The sequence below is a fragment of the Saccostrea cucullata genome, unplaced genomic scaffold (genome assembly GCF_032062105.1).
Source record: "Saccostrea cucullata isolate Sc308-1 unplaced genomic scaffold, CSIRO_AGI_Scuc_v1 ctg3452, whole genome shotgun sequence".
Lineage (NCBI taxonomy): Eukaryota > Metazoa > Mollusca > Bivalvia > Ostreida > Ostreidae > Saccostrea > Saccostrea cuccullata.
The window spans coordinates 30,001-54,409 of NW_026933120.1; the positions used below are offsets into that span (position 1 = coordinate 30,001).

The 24,409-nt window shown below is 32.8% G+C and overlaps 2 protein-coding genes across 2 annotated transcripts in view; one reads left to right on the forward strand and one right to left on the reverse strand.

Annotated features, from left to right (window-relative positions):
- Positions 1-14,177, reverse strand: part of LOC134237295 (sodium/hydrogen exchanger 9-like) — a 25,355-nt gene extending 11,178 nt beyond the window's left edge. Inside the window, exons 1-18 of the mRNA XM_062719391.1 lie at positions 13,902-14,177; positions 12,507-12,730; positions 12,018-12,095; positions 11,563-11,639; positions 10,809-10,906; positions 10,484-10,589; positions 9,847-9,997; positions 9,312-9,417; positions 8,859-8,947; positions 8,630-8,743; positions 8,231-8,342; positions 7,992-8,145; positions 7,455-7,506; positions 5,956-6,021; positions 3,337-3,378; positions 684-760; positions 422-530; positions 151-303 (exon numbers count right to left, since the gene is read on the reverse strand). Of these exons, the coding sequence (XP_062575375.1) occupies positions 151-303; positions 422-530; positions 684-760; positions 3,337-3,378; positions 5,956-6,021; positions 7,455-7,506; positions 7,992-8,145; positions 8,231-8,342; positions 8,630-8,743; positions 8,859-8,947; positions 9,312-9,417; positions 9,847-9,997; positions 10,484-10,589; positions 10,809-10,906; positions 11,563-11,639; positions 12,018-12,095; positions 12,507-12,730; positions 13,902-14,169 (2,076 nt within the window). The 5' untranslated portion in view covers positions 14,170-14,177. The remainder of the gene's footprint in view (positions 1-150; positions 304-421; positions 531-683; positions 761-3,336; positions 3,379-5,955; positions 6,022-7,454; positions 7,507-7,991; positions 8,146-8,230; positions 8,343-8,629; positions 8,744-8,858; positions 8,948-9,311; positions 9,418-9,846; positions 9,998-10,483; positions 10,590-10,808; positions 10,907-11,562; positions 11,640-12,017; positions 12,096-12,506; positions 12,731-13,901) is intronic.
- Positions 14,178-15,607: 1,430 nt separating this feature from the next.
- Positions 15,608-24,344, forward strand: LOC134237297 (uncharacterized). The gene is made up of 6 exons (XM_062719393.1): positions 15,608-15,867; positions 17,369-17,572; positions 18,213-18,325; positions 19,823-20,000; positions 21,740-21,898; positions 24,016-24,344. The coding sequence occupies exons 1-6, from the start codon at positions 15,672-15,674 to the stop codon at positions 24,192-24,194; spliced, it is 1,029 nt and encodes a 342-aa protein (XP_062575377.1). The 5' UTR covers positions 15,608-15,671; the 3' UTR covers positions 24,195-24,344.
- Positions 24,345-24,409: the final 65 nt, after the last annotated feature.

Genomic DNA, 24,409 nt, shown 5'->3' on the forward strand with positions numbered 1-24,409 from the left:
TATAAGAAAAATATCTATATCAAATATCAATTCTACATAAAGCTATAAATTATCTGCATCAAATATCACTTCTACATAAAGCTATAAGCTATTTTGAATTTCTACCTGTGATAGCTACTCTATTGTAGGCATTGTTTTAAATCTCCTTACCTGATTGGCTGGGTTGTGGATCTGGACTTCCTGGAAGCCTGGTTGGGGGGTGGTGACGGCGCTGACGTTGTTACTGCTCCCCTCCCCTATAGACAGCTCCCTGTGGTCAATGATCATGTCTGTATCCGAATCCTCCTCAATATGTGACTTGCCCTACAAATATAAAAAAAACTTCTCAGGAAAAGCTATTAAATATTTTTCCTCAGAAACCTTTTCTCGTTGTTATTTTTTAATGTTTGTGGGTTCTAGGTGTTAAAACATGATATTTCACCTCCAACATTTGTTCCTCTGTAGTTAATAATCTGGCGAGGGGCATACAACAGGCAGGTAGAGTTTCCATCAACGTGGGACGGCTGTGGGTTAAAAATGGTTTTAATATCCTGAAAATAAAAATAAAATTAATGTCGCTTCAGAGTAGATGAATGTGTACATTTTATGTATAGAAATAGTTAGCAATATAATCGTAATCTTTGAATTCCATATATTCATATGAAAGTAAAGAGATTCTGTATCCTTTGCATCAAATGAAATACCTGACATCAAAATGATGCCATTTCCCCACTAGATAGGCTTTGTCTTTCTTTTTAGTTTCTGTTTCATCAGCATTGCCCTGAAAATTAAAATATAGAAGTAATATAAAAGAGGTCACAAAATAGAGCTGTACATGTCACAAAGTCATGATTCTGGTAAAGACGTATTCACACCTCAATATTATCTTCATGTGACATTTTAAACAAGCAGCTATTTTATGTGCTGGGTTTATGGTTTAAGCTCATTGTATTGAATATTTGAAAGCAAACTGGACAATTGCAGTTTTCCTCAGGAACACTAATAGCTTGCATTGCACATTTATCTTATGATCAGAACCACAATTAACTTTGTATGCATGAAATAAGAATTATGAATCTAAATCTTTCATGTAATTTTTTTTGACTCTTTTTATTTTAGATGAAACTGTGTTAAATTAGTCTGTCAATCTTATAAAAAGGGAGAAGCAAAGCGGATATGTGGGGTTGCCATCACCAATATTTTTTTTCTTACAGTGCCACTTTGTGCAGGGATAGATGTATATGACTGTTACTTACATGTAACCTAGAGTAATAACCAGCATGCCTGTATTGTAACTATAGAAGCAAATTAGTCACGGGCTGTGTTAGTACAGCATTGTATAACTGATAAAGTGAAAGTAAAATTGTGTTGTTTTTTTTCACATCATGCATTAAGATAAACTGAAAAATAATATCGATTTTAAAATATACATGTTGCTTTCATGTTGCATCAGATGAAAAATTGATTCATGTTGGCTGAATAAGATGATTTAAAAAATTAATTAGTAGATAAAAGTTTGTATATATATGTAATCATCATGACATACTTTATAACAAATAACAAAGACTAGCTGTTTATACAGATACATTTATAACACTTTTGATAAATGATGTTTACCATTCCATAGTCTATCACTGATTCCTCGCTGTGTTTTGATATTGTTTATGATTATAATTCATAATTTCTATGGCAACATAAATACAAAAAGAAAAACAGGTACGTGTGTATGAATTAAAAAAAAAGATGTGTAATTCTAAATATCTAAAAATGACTTCTTTTGCAGCAGTTCAGGTTACAAGCTACACAGTCTAAACAGAAAATGATTAAAAAGAATGGCATAACTGTATATAAAAAAAAAAATTGAAAACTAAACCTAATATTAAAGAAGTCCAAGCAACAAACCAAATGAAACAAAAGTCAATGACAACTCAAATTGCATCCAAATGAGTAAAAAATAGGAAGCCCATGGGCCACAGTGCTCACCAGATTAACTATGGCCTTTCTTATTCTTCAATAGTTTTCTTTTTCCTACATGTAAAAATTTGATTGCCAATTGTAGCCCTACCTTACACCCAGGTGTCATGATTAAACCACCTGAGATCATGTTTTGAACAACTTGAATCTACACGACCTGTGGATGCTTCCATTTAAAAATGATTATTCATGGCTTTTTTTTTATGATAGTTTTTTAAAAACGTTTTCCTAAGTAATCCTCTGTAAAACTTTGATTGTCAATGGTGTCTTTACCCTATCCCCAAGGATCATGATTTAAACAGACATATATACACTACCTGTTTTTTTTAGAAAAAGATTCATGTACCATATAAGTAGATTTTTTAGCGAAGATTTAATTTTGGCATTATTAGCTAGGGTGCTGACACCACTAAAATTGAATATCGCTAAAAATTAATTGCGTATTATTTGCAATAGTTTCTTTAGTTAGCATTTTTAAATCGCTAAATTTACTTCTCGCTGAAAATAAAATACCATATTTCAGGCAGAAATCGCTAAATTTGTGTCTCGCTAAAATTTCCACACGGTATATATCCTGGGTTTTTATCGATATTGTTTTGTTGATGTGTTTTATTACCTTGAATGGGAAAGAACAATGATGTCATAATAAGAAGTCATAATGTGTATTATAATACCTCTACTGATTTTTCTCTAATATAAAATTAAGTGATTAGATTTGAACAATTCCCTAGAAATCACTGTGAATCGGCTAATCCCCATGCGTTAGTTTTTTTTAGCTAATCCCTCAGTCGAAAGCTAGTCATGATACTTCGCTGTTTGTAACTTTTCATTGTGAAGTGATAAAAGAGTGACACAAAAACAAAATGCTTCATGACATATTCCATATAACAAAATGCAACAAAATAAGACGTAACAAAATGCAATGACTGCATTAGAATTAGGGAATAACTGTCTTCTAATTTGGTATTTGCAACGAATAATGATTAAATAATCCGTAAATGATTATTTTTTTGATGTGTTTTACCTTGAAATTTGTATTGGTATAAAGACAGTATAGTATAATGTGTATTAACTTTAACATGCTGTACTGAATGACGTAGAAAATCAATTTGAACTTTCTTTGTATACCAAATATACATCTTTTGCATTTTTATTAGCTCATTTGCATAGAAACGCCCATATTTAGCCTTAACTTCACGCAAACATTGATAATGACAACAATAAACAAATTTTGATCATCTTTGGCTTTGGCAAGTCAAAAAAGCTGTAACAGTAATGTAAATGCATGAATGAATGCCCGACGTGTGAGTTAAAAATTTTAGGAACACAAAAAAAAGTAATCTATGAGGGTAAATTCTACAGACAAACATGATTCAGATATACCTTTAACAAAGGTAAAGCTTGTTGTGAGTTGTTATCTTCCCGCTAGAAAACAAAATGTGAAGTGTTCACACACTACAAACACAGCCTAGTGTCTGTAAAAGCTGCAGTCTAAGTGACCTCTATGACTATATTTACAAGATTATACCTCTCAAAGCTAACTTATCAAATAATGGACAGATTTTTAAAACAAAAATCTTTTTATACAATTTCTAAGTGAAAAAAAAAAAAAACCCAGACCAGTTAAGTTTAGAATCAAGACATATTTACATTTATAAACTTCTGTGAGTTTCATCTGCACTAAAAAATTTATGGTACCTGACAACTATAGTTACAGTTTCTTAATTTCTGTAACAAAGTCAATATTATACATGTACATGTACTTTTATTGACTGGGTTCAAGTAGTACATGCAATTTGTTGGATCTGAGTATCAAACTGTTTGAGGCAATAAGTTAAAGGCAAACAGTTTAGTTCAAGGGTTTGGAAAAAAGCAATTTGCTTGAAAACATATTCAATGCTTGACTGCTAATTTTGAGATATCTTGTGCTGGCTTCCATGCTTGTGATGAATGATGTATTGCATTTATCCAAACTGTGGATTTATTTTAGTAAGTTCCACATCTGTCCAAAATAATATTGGCTGACCTTGCCAACAGTGTGTTGTAAAAATGTCTTATCCATCCAATATATCTCTCAGCAGTCCAACATTGGAGTTGGTTTTACTTGGAACCGTTCAGTAAAAAACTAATTTGGAAATGTTAGAGTCTTTTTTACGCCCCCGTAAACAAAGTTGCGGGGGAATATAGTTTTTGTCGTGTCCATCTGTCTGTCTCTCCGTCCGTCTGTTTGTCCACAAAAACTTTAACCTTGCCCATAACTTTTGATTTAGTCGACCTATGACTTTCATATTTCACATGTATATTCCTTGTGACAAGATCTTTCTTTGGGAACCACCAAATTTGACCTTTTGACCTTGAAGTTTGACCCACTTTAACACAAAAATTCCAAACTTTTACTTTGGCTAAATCTTTTGAACAGTAGATACCAGGAAATTTATATTTCACTTATATATTCTTTGTGGAAAGAGCTTTTATTGGATACCAACAACCATGACCTTTTGACCTTGGAGGTTTCAGTCCTTGTGAAAAAACTTTAACCTTGGCCATAACTTTTGAATGAAAAGGGATAGGGCTTTCATACTTTACATATGTAATCCTTGTGACAAGACCTTTCATTTGATATCAAGAATTATGACCCTTTGACCTTGACCTTGGAGTTTGACCTACTTTTCAAAATCAGTAACCTTGGCCATAACTTTTAAAGGGTTAGGGCTAAGCCTTCCATACTTCACATATGTATTCTTTGTGGCAAGACCTTTCATTGGATACTAATTACTTTGACCTTGGAGACTTCCATACTGATGAAAAAAAAATTAACCTTGGCCTACTTTCATATTTCACAATTGTATTTCCAGTGAGAATACCCTACTTTGGATACCAATATACTGTGGTATTAAATTTGCTTACTGATGTAAGAAAAGTTTAACCTTTGCTATGTTGCCTTATGTGAGCATCAGTGTTTCAAAAACACATCTTGTTTAGTAAAGCTTTATGTAGTAAACAATATTTTAAGGTAAAACAAAAACCAGTTTTTCCTTTTGTGTAACAATTTAAGGACTGCTGATACGTTCCTCAATAATATATATATCTTTTCCAAGATTTTGTCATTGAAGTATTGTTACTTTAATATGTTTACTCACACAAAATTGAGGTACTTACCAGACATTTGAAAATTTATCATACATAATAAAAGTATACAAAACAGATATTTGAGGAAAGTATCTTCTGACCTTAAAGTTAAAAAGAAGTTTGTTTCTCTTTTGGTTTTAAATTTGACAAGTCTGTTGCAGAAAGAAAAATTAGTACTGAAAATGGTAAAAAAAAATAGATGATTGATGGTTGAATCTCATAAATTCTGAAAACAATTTACAGCAAAAAGATTGGATTAAAAAATTGTGAACTTTTGGATTTATAGTTGCTTTCTTGATGATTATGTATAATACTTTTCTTTGACATACAGGTAATTCACCGACATTTGATGTGTGAAGCATACTATGGAATGGTCCACATCAGCTCACAATATATAAAGTACAAGTAAGCCTTATTAATATACATTGATTCAGAAATTCTTGATAGTGATAGGCACGATCATGCTAAATGCACCAAAAAGTCCCAGGAATAAAATAATACAAAACATGCATCAAATCAGAATATTGGATTATTCTAATAAACATGCTATATTATAAAACTGTGAATTTGGTTTCAGTCACTTGACTATTTTTCAGAATACATTCCTGTATAATAATTCATAGCTAGAGGTCTTTACAGAATCCTTTCCTTGAAAAGCCATAAAATGTGAGTGTACAAAACTTGTTTTTGAAGTCTTGGAGACACTGTGTGTCTGAATTTTTTTATGACATGTATTTATGCATTGTTTATAACATGAGAGCCTCTAAAACTGAAATCAAATTCACCAAAAAGGAAAAAAGAAACAGAAGATAACTCTGACTAAAACAGAGAAGAAATAAGATCATGCGGCAAGCCGTGACAAGCTGAACGCACCGTGGGAGGCTGGGCATCATCTTTCATGTTTTCCATTGTACTGTATTGTCTCTGCCATTTTTTTTTCTACAGCCCAGTAAAAAAAATGAACAACTCATACTAATGTGATTTTATAGAACTGAATCCTTATAAAAGTGTGATATATCTGAAATATACTCTAGGACAAGATAAACAAAATACCCCATATACCAAATTGTCCATCAAAGTTGACCTACTCTCTTTCTGTTAGTGGAATACGAAAATCCTCCTCTAGTAACTAAGTTACATGTAGGGTCAAATATCCATGAAAAGATGCCATACACACTCTGATTTTGTATATCATTATTATCTTGCACCTCTTTCAGAAATATATACTATTTTAAAAAAAGTTTCACTTTTCCGCTATTTGACACTGCTTTTCCGCGATTACATATTTTCCTTTTCTGTGTCTTATTTTCATATGCAACAGTCTCTTCCATTAACCAGCTATAACCTGTTGACCACTGTTAACTTAACAATGATAAAAACAAAGATTAAAAACAAGGTCTAGATACTAAAATATCCACAGAACAAATTGGCATATTTTGTCAGGGGCATAACTCTTATCCAAAACAGAATTTGGCCTAGATATTCACCTGATGTATCTGTATACCAAATTTCATTTCAGTATGTGCAACAGTTGTGAAGAAAATGAACGGAAACTAAATTGACCGACAGACCGACCAACAGACTGCAGAGACCTTAAAAAATTATACTGGTATATTAGTCATAACCATGATTTGTTTCTTCCATAACATCTTAAACATAACACTGACCAGTGTTAAATACAAAATTTATGTGATTTTTAAGTGTAACGGTAAGTGAGAACTCTCTAACCAATATAGAACTCTGGGGGAAATAAAAGTAAATATTAGCAACCATATAAACCTAAGCACTAATCATGACCATATAAATCACGGAAAGGAGGAATCAAATTAGGGAGGCAATGTTTCACATATAGTAGAAATCAATCATGGAAAAGTAATATGAAAAAGTCAGGGAAAGTGGACAGGTTGCGAAAATAAAATCGCGGAAAAGCAGGACAGCCATATGGATTGAAATTTTCTTCAGCTAAATATAATCAAAGTTTTTATGTGAATGAATCAAACTGAAATGAATATTAAAATTATACATAAGAAATGTACTTTAATAAATCTGCATGCTTTAAAAGAATATCAGAATGAAACTGAGTGGAAAAAAATTGATCATAAATCCACCGGGATCAATAAATTCCTAGTCTACATATACTATATACTAACTGTTCCATTCTCAGGCTGATAAGCATGAAAAAATAATGCTTGGTAAGTGTATAACTCTATCAGTATTTAAAAGAAAATGACTGCTCAACAGATCTATTGAAAAATATTTCAGAGAATGATTTACTTTCTGCATTAATGTCATAAGTGATTCATCAACAACCAGGCAAGAGAGATAGAGATAAGAGGTGTGTGTGTGTGCGAGGCTGTGTGTGAGAAGCTTACCCCAGAAGGTCCAGCAAAATTTGTCATCTCCTTCTCATCTTCAACTCCCACTCTGTAACGATAATTTGTGAACTCAAGGTATACATTTGTGATTTATGTTTTTTAAAGCAATATTTAAAGCAATTTCTTTGAACTGGTGAAATGGTTACTTCAAATGATATATGGTTCAGTTTTGAACTTTATGCAATATCCTCAAACAGAATACATTTCATATAACTATGATATTTTTGACTGTCACATGAATTTTTTGATACAGAAAAACTTGTTTATAACTAAGTCACTGGGACCTATGAAATTACTTCACTATATCTGTAATTCGTTATATCCATATAAGAAATTCCTTAAATTTAATATATAGCGGGGATCCAAGATAAATTCGCTATATCCACAAACTCGCAATATCCGTGTTTGTACTAAACAAGTTTTACTGTATATTTTAAAAAGCAATTCCTTTGAACGGGATTTTTTTGAACTTTTATGCAGTATCTTCAAAAACTTACATTTCATGTAAAACCCTGACTGAATCTCAATTCTCACCTGATCTGCAGCCATCCTAACATGGGTGTGGTCAGACCCCCACCAAGTATCACCGTTATTATGACTATTATCATAGTGGCAGACACCATCAATTTACGGGCTTCTGTTGATGTGTTCCTAATAGCAAGGGCGAATGCTATGGCACCCCTTAATCCTGGTAAAGAAATTAATCATCCGTAAAAAGAACAGGTGTGAAGGTCATGGTCACATGTGTTAACAGTAATTCAGATGCTACTCACCAGAAAACATCATCATATGCATGAATGGTCTGCTGATTTTGTTTTTTCTTCCTAGATTTAGTAACAGTGATAATGGATAAATATTAAAAAACCTAGCAATAAAAACAGCCAGCTGGGTAGAGTTAAGGATCACAATTGTCTATCTGTCTGTGTTTCCTGTGTTAGTTGCTCATTATGAACAGTTCAGTGAAAAATGTTATCCTCTGGTACAAACAAGTAAACTTACAAAACACTTCTTTCATGAAGTATACCCTATAAAATCTGTGACAAAATCATTAGTGTGAAGAAAGTGTACTGTGTATGTGTCTGCTTGAAGTTGATCAGTGAGTACATGTTAAAATATACATGTATACAAAAGTCCTTGAATTATACCAATAAAAGTCAATAATCAAAGGATACAATGGCTGATAAAATAAAGAATATGTTCCACTCTTGTGAGTGAAATGTGAACACTGCTACTCCAATGTACAGAAAAACAAAATTTTCTGCCAGGAAATTCATTAATTCAAACAGCTGAAAAAGATGAGAAATAATACAATTTCAATTTTGACATTCATATTCTGCAAGGTTATGACTTTGTATATTTACAGATGTAACAGATAAAAGCCTCACAAAGAGACAGACAGACCTGTTTGGTCCTGATTTTGGACTCTATGGAGAGATTATTATAAGTGTAATGGGCTTGTGTAATCCCACAGAATAACACTGCTACAATGCCTGCAAAAAACAAACAAAACAAAGTGATAAAAGAAAAGCTAGAGGCAGTTTCTCAGAATTTTTTTTAAAAAGTACTATTGATAAAATAAAATCTGCTTGACAGCATGTCTTACAAGCAATTTAAACAGCATTTATTTCAGTAAGTGCAAATCTAATCACATGATTATGCATACAGTATATCTTTGTAGTGATCATAATTAAGTCCAAGGAAAGAAATCATGCAGGCTGCTAAATACATGTATATCAGTACTACTTAATTAAATAATGATACAGAATCCGAGGCCCATATTTAAAATAATTGATTTAGAAATATACAAGACAATCAAAATAAGATTTGTGGTGACTGGTGACAGATTATTCTTACCCGTAAGACCTGCAGCTTCACACGCCTGGAATGACATGTATGACATCAGAAAAAACATGGCTGTCTCCAGCAAGGGAAAATCCCGAATCTTTGTGAATTTTGTCAAGTACGTATGTTAAGGAGTAATAATTCATACAGAAAAAGAGTGAAGGTTTAACATTTCACAACAGAAAAGGTTATAATTGATAACATTTACACATTACACATTACATTTTACTCTGACACTAAGGGAATGGCAAGAATTATGCATCTTGCATACTATTTACATGTATCTCACCAATGTATCTAAATTACTGTGGTATTGCAGAACCATCACTCAATCCACAATGAATAATTTTTGTGACTGAGGTAAAGATTCTCTACATTCAAATACAAAGCAACATATTTTCTTCACTGTGGTTAATATTTGTGAGTTTAAGTTGGACTTGAAACTTGTGGATATTTCTTGCATGGAATAAAAGTTGGTTTAGATTATGAAAATAAACAATTTAGAGATGATAAAATAAGGAACATTATCCAAGACAATAAAGGATATAAGGCTTGTGACACATCCTATCAGAGATCCTATTGCAAACGCTCCAGCAAATATCCCCACAAAATTCCCGAGGGACGAGAAGAAGGCGTGGGCACTAAACCCCTGGGATTCCCCCGATTTAGAAGCTGAGGAGCCGTAATTGTCTACTGCCCTGCAGGGAAAAAAAATCAAATTTGGATAATTTCTACAATCTTTATAGATCATTCTTAAACCATGTAATGCAACCAATACTATTTAACCATTATACATAGTAGCTTTCAATGTATATACTGTAAAAGCACAAATATTCGTGGGGGATTAATTTTTGTTTATTTCGTTGTTAACAAACTTCAACGAAATTAAATCCCACACGAAATTTTATCTGACTATATCTTGAATAGGCTTAGTTTTAAAACAATGAAATTAAATGCACACGAAATTATTTTTGATGACAAAACAACGAAATTTTATGCCCACGAAAATTTGTGCTTCTACAGTAAATAAAGTTTGTAACTCAGATATTTTGGATAAAATTTACTTTAATACTTTTTCTTTTTATTTAAATATTTGTCTGCAACAATTTTTTTCTACATTTAAGTCCTTTAACTCAGTTTCTCAATGTTTAAAACATGTTTGAAGTCATCAGAATTTCACTTACCCTGAAAGAACTATGGCAACGGCATCATTTAACACACTTTCACCAAAAATAAAGGCAAACAGATCTACATCAGCTTTCAGATCACTAAAGATTGCCAGCACAGTCACTGAAACAAGATGGTACCTTTAGGCTGTAGTTACATTTTAACATTTATGCAATAAATGACATTGCATCTTCACATCGATTTTTAAAAATCTTCAACTGATTAATAGAAAAAAAATCTTGTTTTGATTTTTAATTTGCTAAGTTTTTCTTTTCCACACCTGAGGTTTAAATAAACAGCCCCTCCTAAACAATAAAATTCTCTCTGATGTAAGTTTGTTACCTGGATCGGTGGCTGAGATTATAGCTCCAAAAAAGAAACAGTCATTTAGTGTGAAGGAGGTCAGCTGCATAAGACGAGTCACTCCATACATGATTCCACTACAAGGAGAACATAACTTAATCAATACATATCTATACATCAATACATTGTCAAGGATCATAAAATACATGAAGTAATCTCTACGTTTTTTGTCTTAAAGGACATACTGTAGAATCACATATTTCGAGGGGTCATATTTTCAAGGTTTGAGGAAAAAATACAGGGATTTAATTTTGTGGTTGGAGAAATATGTAGTAGTAATACATATCAAATTTAACATATTGTGGTGGTCTTAAATTCATGGGTCTCTCATTACCTTGAAAAACAACGAAAATTAAGCCCCCACGAAATTGGTGATTTCACAGTGCATCATAACACTACTGACTGAGATCCCCCCAAATGTACTGCTTTAAGAGAAATAACATATGGAGTTTTTTATCTGATGATCTCTGGCAATGTATTTAATGTGAACACTATCAAAGATTTATCTGGAAACTTTCATCTACGTGTGTTAATACTTGAGGGAAATTAAAAACTAATAAATCTGCATGGATTGGAATTATTATTAATGACAAGCTCATTTAAACTAAATTTCCTTTACAATTTCAATTTAATGTCAATAATTGTACATCACCAATTTAATTGCAACATTTAATTTTTACAAGAAAGTCACATGGTGTTTACTTTACTCCAGCTTTATCAATGAAGTACTCACCCTACAACTACACAGGAAATGGTCGTACCAATGAAAGCAAATGTCATGATTGAACCTAAATTTCGGAAAAAATGCCGCTGCAAAAGAGAAAATTACAAAATGATGAAACATTTGATTTGTTTACTAAGAATCATGTGTAACATACATGTAACAATTGAAATTTTATCAAAATAAATTTTAAAATGAATGACACATGAACTATTGATAAAATGAATGCATCAGAAACAATAGAAACTGCATTTCTAGATAACCTCACAACCTCCAAAGCTAAAGTGGTAAATGATCTTTTTTTCCGAGGTAAACAAAATCTCAATTAAAATATCACCTTTGGTAGAACATTGAGAGAACAAATACTTTTGTTTTATTTTGTTTCTTTTTGTTTCCTTTTTTTACTCTACCTAGAAAAACACGAAACTTACATGTAAAGTTATGTGAACAATAGTACAACATCTTACCCTCTTCATACTGTACCCTGCTTCAAATATAATGAAGGGCAGCAGGACATTGAAGAATAATTCTGGATCAAAAGTCACCTAAAATTTATGAATTGATAATAATATCATTATCACAGTTATAAAGAACCACACTTGCTTATAAGTTTTCTTCATCTTGATGACTTGAAAATAATTCTAAGATCTGCTTCAAAGATAAATCAATTTACCCAGAAAAAAGGAATACAAAGAAGCTATACTTTATCAATCTTAAATGTATCACAAAATTTAAGTACTGAATTGAAATAAATATGTGACCTTGACATTCACCAAGTTGACCTATAATATGGAAATCAACCCCATTCAAAGCCATTATAATATAAAATAGGAGGATACAAACAGGATGAATAAATAAGTCACTGTAACAAGCATGATTTTATGATGATGCAACATCACTTATCACATGATGTCTTATTGACTACCAGTTACGACAGGTTTCTTCATGTGACTTACAGCCATTATGAGTTGTGACATTTTTGTTTCCTGTTCGCTGACCTCCCCCCAGATGTTGTACTGTACAGTAACGCTCCTATTCCTGTCGGCCAGATCCAGAAGCACCGACTCCGGGGCTTTGTTAGCCGTGTACGATACATTACCACTGTTGATAATCTTCACATGTGGTGGTGTTGTTTCTTGATCGGGATTTGCATATCTAATTATGACTCCAACAATCATTCCTTTCAAAAAGAAAAAGAATAAATGAGTGCTGCTGAAAAAGGATTTGATAAAATGAATAGTTTAAAAACATATTCTAGGAAGCTACATGGTCATATATAACAGGGCTTAACATTTCTTGCATGCAGCACAATTTAAGTAAAAAAATGTCCTTATTAAAAATTTGCACCTCCCTTCTAATTAAGGTCAAAATGTCTATTTCCCTGCTATGCCACTTTTTCAGATAAAAAATGCCAATAAATAGAATGCACAACACTTATATTATCCATTTTAAAATAACTTTAATACTATGTTCATTACAAAGTGCAATATTTACAGGTGTAGATTATCTCATAACTTTTTTATCTTATAACTTTTTTTAATGACCTGGGTAATTAATGTATTCAAGTTTTCAATTCTAACTGTATATGGCTGAAACTGATAATAACTCACAGCACGATGAATTTATCACAGATTTGTCTATTAAGGCATGGGTTCTTTACCGCAACAATCCCAAATCCCCCTCCTCCCCACAAAAACGGGCCCTGTCTGAAATTCAGGGATGTCCACTGCCTTATTGTGTCCCCATTCCCAGTTCAAAAGGGTACATTTTTCCCACTTAAATTTGAAAAATTTCCAAACAGTAATTTCCTATTAGATTAAAAAGCATATAGATTCACATTTAACTTTTTTTCTCTGGCTACCTTTTAAAAGGAACAATGTAAGAGCACTGAAAAAATATGGGATAACTCTGAAAACGATTCTTTTTCCAACCTCACACAAGTCTGCTGTGCTTTATCATTTTTTTAAGCATATTTCAAAAATCCATCTGTTATGAATTAAAAAAAAATATCACTGTACTTTTTTAATTTTTATGACACTAGACTTTCATTATTTCAATCATGATGGAAATAAAACACATGATCTAAACAATATATAAACATGACAATTGCACCTTTTATTCACATGACATTGTGATTCTCTAAAACATTAGTTGTCATAAAAAAATGACAACCAAAATGATAACTTTTGAGAAAATGAGCACTACAGCAGCACAAAACGTGGAGACATTTCGCAACATTTCCTGCAAAAATCACATGACAATGTACAACACATTTTGTAAAATGGCTGTTTCGGGACGTGTAAGAATACAATGTACAGACATCAATTAAATCTTGTACACGCAGACTTTACCGTATATCATTGACAACCCCGATTCATGCACGAATCGAAACCGGCGGAATTTGAAGAACCAGATTGTAAGAATAGTAAGAAGAAGCAGGCCGAGTAACATCAAAATGGTGGAACTGTCGATTTTATGCGTCTTTATAACTTGTCTCTCTTCTTCCTTTTCGATGGCTGGGTCTAATTCAGCAGGTTTAGTATCTGCCATGACATAGATATGCTCTAAAAAGCTAAATAGCACGGATGTCAAACACAGAAACTTCATTTTGACAGCCATTTTCGGACCTGCCCCTTTTTTATGACAATATTAACTCGTTCGTAGAAATGAGTTCTTTTGTTGTTATGTCGTACCAAGAAGTCTATTATAGATGTTTAACAGTAGAAATATATTTTTAATGATAAATAATGAAAACAATTGACTATTTTAAAAACGGACAGAAAGGATAAATTGAGGAAAGAAGAAAAAGGTAGGGGTGACAGAGAAGTCCAGAGTGAAAGAGAGATCAAGAGTGATCAAGAATAAGCCAATGATTGAATGAGCAGAACAGAACATTTTATTACTAATTTAGAGCCCATAACAGACAAGTATGAGATTGTTATAATAATAAGGAAAAGATAAGAGAGCAAAACAATTATACAATTAGTAATTGACATAAATCATTTTAACAATAATCCTGCCTAAAAGGAATACATCAAATATGCATATGATTGAATGAGGAATAAAGAAGCTCGGAGGGTATTCAATATTGAATGTAATATTCTATTATAAAAAAAAATTGATACTTTTAATGTAATATATATTCCCAAATGCGTTTTTATGACTTATTGATGTAGTTTAAAGTACAGTCCGATGAGAAGTACTTTCCAATGGGGGAGGGGTGTAAGTTGTAGGGGTTCTACCAAACACACACCCAAAAAAAATCCTTGAAAAGTAAAAAAAAAAAAAGGGGGGGAGCATCAGACAGAATTATGGAGGGACACAGTCATACACTGATAAAGTGCACATATCGAAAAAAAATTATGGGGGGGGGGGGGAGGGGGTGCCTTAAAATTTTCATAAAATTCGACACCATTATGAGATATGAACTGATGAAGATAGTATTAGGCTATTGAATGGAGTAAAGTGTAGGAGGCCTATAGTAACATGTAAAGCTGACTAAATGATAATTATATGAAATTTATATAATTAGTATACGACAATTATTATAATATCGTGTACTTATTATACAGTTTTCTGAGTCATATAGTACATTACACATACACATTACCATCAAAATTTCTAAGTGATGACATAAAAATATTTTATATAAATAAAAAATTGGTTTGTTTGTAGATTAATTCTAAAATCTAAAGAACACACACAAACACACATTAGCTTTAAACCTCAAACCAAGTTCTGTTTTAAAAGGGGGTACCTTTCTAGGAATTTTATCCCAAAAAACTTAAAGAATCAATCAAATCTATGAGAATACAAACAATGTGCATTCATACAATATGTGGTCAGTTTTGGCCAAAAGGGTAAATTCTCTCCAGTGATAGAAGCTGGTGATTTTATTAATTTCAACTTCCTGGTCTCTGGATGTGATAATTTTCCTCAGATGACCGAGCACACAGAACAAGATCATGGTACAGACTGGTATAAAACTAATTGAATCTTTATTTAAACAGACGAAAATAAATAAACAAGATTGTAAACATACATTAGTCATGTTTAAAAGTGTAATTGAAATTCACGAGTGGCTGCACTTTGTCGTTCCTTCACTACTGGCCACTTCAAGGATGACCAGCTCTGGCGAAACAAACAAGTTGGCCGAGTACCAACTCCAGCTAATTGTCGCCTTCCGTAATCCTTTTCTTCCTCGTCCAGAAATCAATCCGTTAGTGTACATTATTGTTATATCTAGTGGTCACCGATCGGTCATCATGAAAAAATACTTTGTCTTATTGTGGATGAACCTGTGCATATTCCAGTTAGGTAATTCTCTCTCTCTCTCTCTCTCTCTCTCTCATTTTAAGTATTCATTTAAATTTTCCGATAAAATGACATCTCTTGTTTTGAATTAATCGTGTTAAATGTATTAAGGACAGATGATACAAAACAAAAAATGGATGCCTAGATTAGTATATATTTTTTGGCCTAATTCTCTCTCTCTCTCTCTCTATTCTCTCTCTCTCTCTCTTCAAATACCATTTTAAAGAAAATTTGAAAAAATAACATAAAATAAAAACTACGCGGTGAAACCTATTCATTTTACGCACTAAAACATGACTCAAGTTGTTATTTTCAAATTTTTTGACAATTAAAGTCTGTTTGTATCATCTGTCCTTAAAAAGTTTCATACCCGGTAACTAAATTTGAATTAAATGATACCCCCGCCTCCAATATTTATGAGCTGTATAATGACAGTGTCCATGTTTTGCTATCACGGGAAACCCAAAATATGTGTCAGATCAAAAAGTAAAATGGGGGTGCACAATGGCAATATGTAATAAAGATTCTGTGAAAGTTTCATTAATTTTCACTCAGTGGCATAAGAGGAGTTGCGGATAAGAGATGGATACCCCAAAGCGTAACAGACGTACAGACGGACGGACACCCGGATTACTATATACCCTCCCAAGTGAGGGGTATAATTAATTAGGCCTATATTGATCAAAATGTTTTCAACTAAAGGCTCTATATAGTTGTATTTTCACATTTAGCAATATTTTACATAATAATTATCCCTTTAGGTGAATAAGCAAAAGAATTTATACTGATTCAGATAAAACATTGTCGGGTATATATATACAGTGTGCCTTAAATTGTGGTCTGAAAATGGCATATTTTTTTAGTTTGTTGCACAAGAGGTAACATTGAATACATGCTGTCATTCTTTAATGCATTAACATTAAAAAGTTTAAAATCTTATCGTCAAAAGAATCTATCGATTCGCCTGTGTTTAATAAAATTATGAGAATGACCATGAACGAACTCCACACAGCAATATTTGAAATTTATTTATATCTTCCTATTTCGTAAAATTCAATTTTTTTAAATTAAATTCTTACCCAAAACGTTATAGTGCATGTCAGATTCGAAAGATTTCGCTGCAATATCTTGACTAACTAGAGGTACTGTGAACAATGAGCTCACTTAAATGATAACACCCCCCCCCCCGCACCCGCCTACCATATGAATATAATGGCAGTGCCCATATTTTGGTAAGGGAAACCCCAAATATGTTCGGATCAAAAAGTAAAATAGGGGTGCACATTGTAATATATAACAAAGATTAAATGAAAGTCTCATCAAATTTCATTCAATTACATGATTTCATTCAGTGGTACGAGAGGAGTTGTGGATAAGAGATGGGTACCCCAAAGCGTAACAGACGGACGAACTGAAGAACAGACATCCGGACATTCTGATTACTATATACCCTTCCGCTTTTCAAGCGGGGGTATAATTATTGAACTTATGATATATTTTGAAGGTGAATGTCAGGATGAAGAAACGATGTTTATCAGTCTAAATCTAACAATGTCTTGGAAAGAGGGATGGACAGAATGCCAGAAAAGAAATGGATCCATCGCCGGCGAAGAAGAAGTAATTCAACAGCTTTTATCTGGCGGCCTCCCAGAAAATGAGTACTGGACAGGGATGCATCAGTATCTGTCGGATTGGATTGGGGTGGTGGGTAAGTTTAGGGTAGAAATACCTGACACAAAAGTATCCAGCCTTTTGTGTTTAATTATATATATTTTTTTCAATTATTAAAACTAGGGCTGGGACGATACAACCTTTTCTATATCGATACGTATCACGATATTTGAGCCACGATACGATATGTATCACGATATGTTTAATTGCTTATAAAATCTTTTTTTGCATTCAAATAAGCAAATTATTTCTTTGCAAATAAGAATACTTTATTCAAAATAGTTGTTTATATGTTGTAAAACAAAATTATTTTACTCAAGTAGTGTTAATTATTATTTATTTCATATCTATATTTATATTTGCTTATTTATTTTATATATTAAACCCCAAATGTGAAATAGTATATATCGATTTTCTTCAATGCGTATCGTCCTCACATATATCACGATATATCGATATCTCGATATATCATCCCAGCCCTAATTAAAACACAACTTTAACCTTTTACTCCTTGCAAATTGTTGAAATACTTACATGTATTTATTCAATAAAGCCAATCTATATGACCCCCCTCCTTGAGTTGAAAGACTGACTAAATACAGAGCTTAATTATTGTTGAATTAGATATTACCTGTTATCTTTTTTGATACTGATCCGATACAGTATCTGTGTTGTAGGATGGGATTACGAGAACACAGTAAGATCGGTAGCCCAGAGTACACACAAGATGGACAACCCGAGTCCAGGGGCCTGTCTGGAACTGTGTCAAACACACGTCTTTGCCATTACTGTATGTACTTGTATTATAAGTAACTACTGAATGATATACAACAATGAAAAATGTTGACTGCAGAAGAACTAATTTATTGCTTTCACTTTTTTTAATCAACAGAATTGGAAAGAGATAAATTAAATTTTACATAATTTATTTTACAGATTATAAGCAACTTTGGCAGCATTAACATATTATAATGAAGCAGCTACATACTTTGTTTAAGTATACATAGCACATTCAATCAGTATTAGAAAAAAATATAAAGACACAAATGTCCACCATTTGAATATTCAAATTGCTAACTATCCAGCATTTTCACAGGTTGTTTTAGATTTTGTTGTATTTGAAATTATATAATTACATGTATATCCCTTTCAGAAATTCATACACATGCACTTTTAGACTATCGCTTGCCTCCTGTACTACTGATGAATAATTTTTTAGTCTCTCGAGAATTATTGGTAGGTTATCACTGTTCTCAATGTTTCAGCACATTTCTTATCCAACAATTGAATACATTAACGGTCCATCCGAATTTTCAATCTAATTAAAATTAGATCCTTTACGCTCCTTTATTTTGTTATGTCGCTAGGGTTAGGCTTACAGCGACATAACAAAATAAAGAAGCGTAAAGGATCTAATTTTAATTAGATTGTCTGAATTTTAAAACTGCAGTGATTTAACTTTAAAAGTAGATTCCGTGAAACACCACACTTATATCAAATGAGAAACCCCAGCTAGGCATGTGGTTATGGTACACTGCTACATGAATAGCATAGAATAGAAAAGCTGAGTTTAAAGCTGTTTTCTAGTATGCTATTAAAGTCTGTCTCTGATAGAATATCAAAATATGAGGCAATTTTGTCAGACTCCGCGGTAAAGGTAATATTTAGGCAATATGAGCTGCATTTTTGAAAAAAAATTATTTTGGTGTTAAAATGTGTCATTATGATTATTTTGTATGTAATTAAAACCCTTATGATTAATAAAACCAAAATGAAAATTTAAATTTTTTCAGAAGAAATATTATTTGTACAATCGAATATATAGTATATAAGCAATCAATAATGTACAGGACAGTAATGTCATTTTGCTTCAATTAGAGCTAATTATAAAAAGTCCTTCCATCGCAAATATAAACAACAGGAGTTTATAAATGGTCTATTTTTCTGTCATTAAAATAGTTTATTACAAATTTGATTTCCAACATAATTTTCTCATGTCAAACTTGTAGCTCATATTGCTTTAAAGTATGCATTGTACTAATGTATACATGTATTATTTTGTATTGATGACAGAAGTTAACTACCTGTATTTCCTAAGAAATCTTTAATTCATACAGAGGACTAAAATAACCTAATCGAACTAGTTCAGAGTTTATCAAAATCGGTTTTCGTTAGAAATACATAAATAGAAAATATTTAGAGAATGTTCATATTTTTTTGTTGCTAGTCTCATATTGACCCCCTTGCACTACTACGGTATGATTTTACTGTTCTGTGTATTCCACAGAGAGGTGCGGTGTGTCTTTGTATTCCTGACTCCGCAGTCAACAGTAACCCGATCCAGTTCAGAAAAACTCAAATCTCCGTATGGACAAGATGTAACAACACAGAGACGCCCAACACGTGCGGGGGGATAACTAACAACCAGAGCATTGTCAGCTTATACGTGGATAGAACACACCTAGGTTTGTATATAGACTTAAACAAAACTGATTTTATAAATACTCATATAAACTCACCGTGACGGAATGTTCCGTCTACTGGAGTATGTGATCAATGTATCAGACTCAAGGTGGGTCTGACTGGTCAGTTAGGGATGATTATTCCTTAAAGACATCTGATCACACATTTGGTATTTTGGTGAATCCTTATTTCAGGTTATTTAAACTCTATTCACAGTTTTGTATTGTTTGTTGATTTTATTTTCAGATCGATCAGTGTTTTTTTTTAATTCATAATCACGATAAAAACAAGGATTCTTGACATTTTAGACATCTTCTTCAATAAAATGGAACCTGGAAATTTTTATGTCTTGTGATTGGTCATGTACAAAAGCAATCGTCTTTCTCTTGTACTGCGTAAATGGACAACCAAAAAGCTAAACAAAATCTGTAGCATGATTAGATAGTCTTATTTTTGAATGTTGAATAAGACGCTCATCTGCATATATTTATATCTGACAAGTTTCACTGATTCACAAGAGCTTGTTCTGAGAACGATCAATTTTTAAAACAGGACAGCTACTGACAACTCAGCTGATGTCACAAGGCTTTCAACAAAAGTGTTTAAAGTGAGATTCCTGCATTTACTAGTAGACATCATAATGATCCTGCAAAGATATCCTGTTGTTGGGTCGTATAATGACTGAAAATTTTCAAACCAATTCTTAGCGTCATAAGGCATTGTTTTTATACTGACTTTACCTACTAACTTTCCGTTTATTACCTGTCCATTAGGTAGAACTTACGGTGAATGTGACCAATTACTCATCCTAATCAGCTTACTAGTGTTCCACATGAGGTTCAAGACAGTGTGTGTTTTAGTCCATGTACAGGATTTATAAGACTTACCAATGTTTGTTATCCCAAAATGTTTTTATCTTGGGCTTCTTCAGTGTTTTTCAGATGTGATGCGTTTAAGACCACAGCTCGTTAAATTGTTGACAGCGAACTGTATCTAAATCTTGCTTCTTCGTTTTTCTAGATACAATTTGCAGCTATTTCTTTTGTAACAAATCTTGAAGTTCTAATCAAATTATGACACCTTCTTTGTTTACTTTTTTGAAGATTGCAATTTATGTACATGTACAGTGGACCCTCATTTATCCGGACGCTTTGGTTCCCAGTTAATTTGTCCGGATATGTGAAGCGTCCGGATACCTGAATCACCAGTCTAACAAGACAAAATAACATTTTAAAAAATCCGTTCCGATGAAAAATCGTCCAGATACTGAAGCATCCGGTTATCTGGCATCCGGATATCTGAAGGTCCACTGTAGTTCCTTTAATAGGCTACAGAGTAAAGTTTCAGACTTGAGTGACAGACTATTGGATATTTATATAGGGCATTTCAAATAAAACATATAGGTATTTAAGATATTTTGATAAACCATGTTTTTTCACATGTACCTAGCTTTGCTGGTATAGTGGTAGCGTCATGACAAACATAAGTAATACATAAACCGAGGGTTGTGATATATCTGTGATCGTCTTTGCTTAGTGTCTTTCTGACATATTTTTTCTATTTATCAATAAAACAGGAAAAATATGACTACTAGGTTTTCCTATGGTAGCTTTTAATATAAGAGGAATTATACACTCATAAGCTATCGTTATGCAAAGAATCTCTCTCAGACCAAATTTTCATTGTTTTGTTTATTTGTTTATGAAATACAGTATTGGTAATGGACACTTTTTTCCCACAGTGGTTCCTGGTATCACTGGTATGAATCAGTTGAGTATCGCTCAGTTTGATGGTAATTGTTTGACGGCCAGGTGTGACAACGAGAATGGAAACCCTGTTCTCCAGGGACGACAGTGTGACATCCATACGCCCTTTACTTGTGAAAACCCAAATTCTTCTGGTAAGTGAATATTTGTTTTTTGATTCTTTGAATTTTTTTTATAATACATGTATTTGATTTTTTAAAGGTGCATAGACAAATATTCACGTATTAATCAAAGCCATCCAAAAATTTAAAGTTTCAATAACTTTTAGATGAAATAATGTTTTTAATATATTTTCGTGTGAAATGCTATTACAATACATAAGTCGTGATATTATACAGAAAATATTAACTTCAGATCTGTGTCTATGCACCTTTAAGGTAACGATGTAACAAACACTTCGAAATATTAAAAAAGAAATATTTTAATTGGAGACTTAAGGCAGACGGGCTTTAAACTTGCGTTGAATTATTAATTAAATGCTCATAGAACAAACGTCGAGATAAAAAAGAAATTCTCGTGACGCGGCAAAACACCCTCATATATCAATCTTGCCTGATTACTGCGATATTAAATACTCAGAAGTGAAATATAAGGAAACAACGTACAACAGTCAAGCCCCAAAGTCCAAACAATACTTTGGAGCAGAGCAAACACGACCTCCAAAAAATCAAGTATTGGATCAGGTGCCATGGAGGTTGAGCATCCCGTGCCGACCAGTCACACCCACTGTGTTCTCCTTATCGTGATCGGGAAATAACGGAAAAATCAGTCGAACAATTCAGTGTATAAATAATGGTCAAACAATTAGTATGAAAAACATCAGTCAGCATTTGACTCAATGAGAAATTGTATTTGCTGACAAGGCCATTGCATCGATCAAAGAACTCATAAAATGATGACTTTAAACGTGACTTCTAACATTCTAGTTTCATCAACTTGTTTGTCATTAATTTACCTCGTTCTAGAAATTGTTCATACTTAGAGCATGCTCTTTCGTATCGAATCAAAAGAGAGATATAATCCCGTGTACAGGTGATGAAGGTATACTACTGCAGAAGTAGGGGGAATTGACGATTGAAAAGTTAAAGTCATCACGTTTATCACAAATCTTGGCTGTTACTTGAGTAGATTACCCTTAATGTCTTTTCAAGTAAAATATCCAAAAATAAAACGGATGTGTCGGACTCTGTAGTATCTTTTATTTCAAGTTCACGGGGTATTTCGTATCAACATAATTATATAAGACTGGAAATAACCATTGTTGATTGACAATACGCCGTCGATATACATGTCCGTATCTTAATGTGGAGTCACGACAAGCGTTTTCTTCTTTTAACGTACAAATTCTGAAGATGCTACAAATGTATTAAAATGTTCCTTCTTATAACAGCATCTATAAGTAGTCTTTGGTGACTATTTCTACCACAAATCACTATTTGTGCCCTTCTATCAGTTGATTTTTTCATTTCTCTAAAGCAGAATTGAAAGCTTTCACACGAGAAGAACTCTATCTGTGTCCTTATATTCGATATTTATATAAATTGATGATGTTCCATCAATTACTAGCTAGTTTCATTCATATATGGACTTGATATGCTAGTATTTCAATGAGATCGAATCAAGACACTGCAAATTCTGTTACATATGTTTGGATATTTTACTGATAATACCTGTAATTGTTAGACCATTTACCTCGTTTACACGGTTCACCGATGTAATCAGTCGACAGGGGATGCTTTCTTGTCCTAGGTACGTGATCCAACCTCTGGAGTTCACGACAGCCCCTGTACTGGCTCTGTCTCGTATTGCCTTTTTACTGGATTCATTATCTTCATTTTTTTTAACTTGTTCAAATGTATAATTCTGATACTAAGAGTTCCAAATTACTTGCTACTTAAGATAATTTAGAAATGTAAATATCAGGGAAACTATTTTACTTTAAAAGTACAATAAAGAAGATGTCTGAATGAAGATATCTGAGAAGGACTTATTGCCCTTGTCACAATTTTTCTAAGATTGAATATTAATTGATTAAATAATGAAAACAATTTTAAAGTTTTATATCTAAACAATATTTATCATTACACCTATTGAAAAGCATTCTTTTAAAAACATTGTTCTATCTTGGGTATGAATTTAAATTAATAACAGTTTTTGCAAAAACTTATGACATCATTGGAGGATGGAAATACCTTAATGGCATTTTTGATAAGGACAAAGACTGAATGTAAGAACCTTTCTTGTTCTCTAGGGACAGGAACGTGGGACCAGGTCTACTCCTACTGTTTGGGTGTCTCTTCTATTTACGCCTCTACTCTTTCCTGTCCTAGATTTACACTAAATCCTCGAAGCAGCGCGACAACCTACTGGATCGGTTACAAGAGGCAATTCTACTCCCGGCAAGACACAGGTCTGTTGGTTTGTATGTAAAACAAGAGGCAATTCTACTCCCGGCAAGACACAGGTCTGTTGGTTTGTATGTAAAACAAGAGGCAATTCTACTCCCGGCAAGACACAGGTCTGTATGTAAAACAAGAGGCAATTCTACTCCCGGCAAGACACAGGTCTGTATGTAAAACAAGAGGCAAGACACAGGTCTGTATGTAAAACAAGAGGCAATTCTACTCCCGGCAAGACACAGGTCT

Excerpts from the sequence above, each read along its gene's own strand:
- LOC134237297 (XM_062719393.1), top strand. The coding sequence starts at position 15,672 with ATGACCAGCTCTGGCGAAACAAACAAGTTGGCCGAGTACCAACTCCAG. Across the intron at positions 15,868-17,368 it reads CCTGTGCATATTCCAGTTAG|GTGAATGTCAGGATGAAGAA; the intron begins GTAATTCTCTCT and ends TATATTTTGAAG. Across the intron at positions 18,326-19,822 it reads CACACGTCTTTGCCATTACT|AGAGGTGCGGTGTGTCTTTG; the intron begins GTATGTACTTGT and ends TGTATTCCACAG.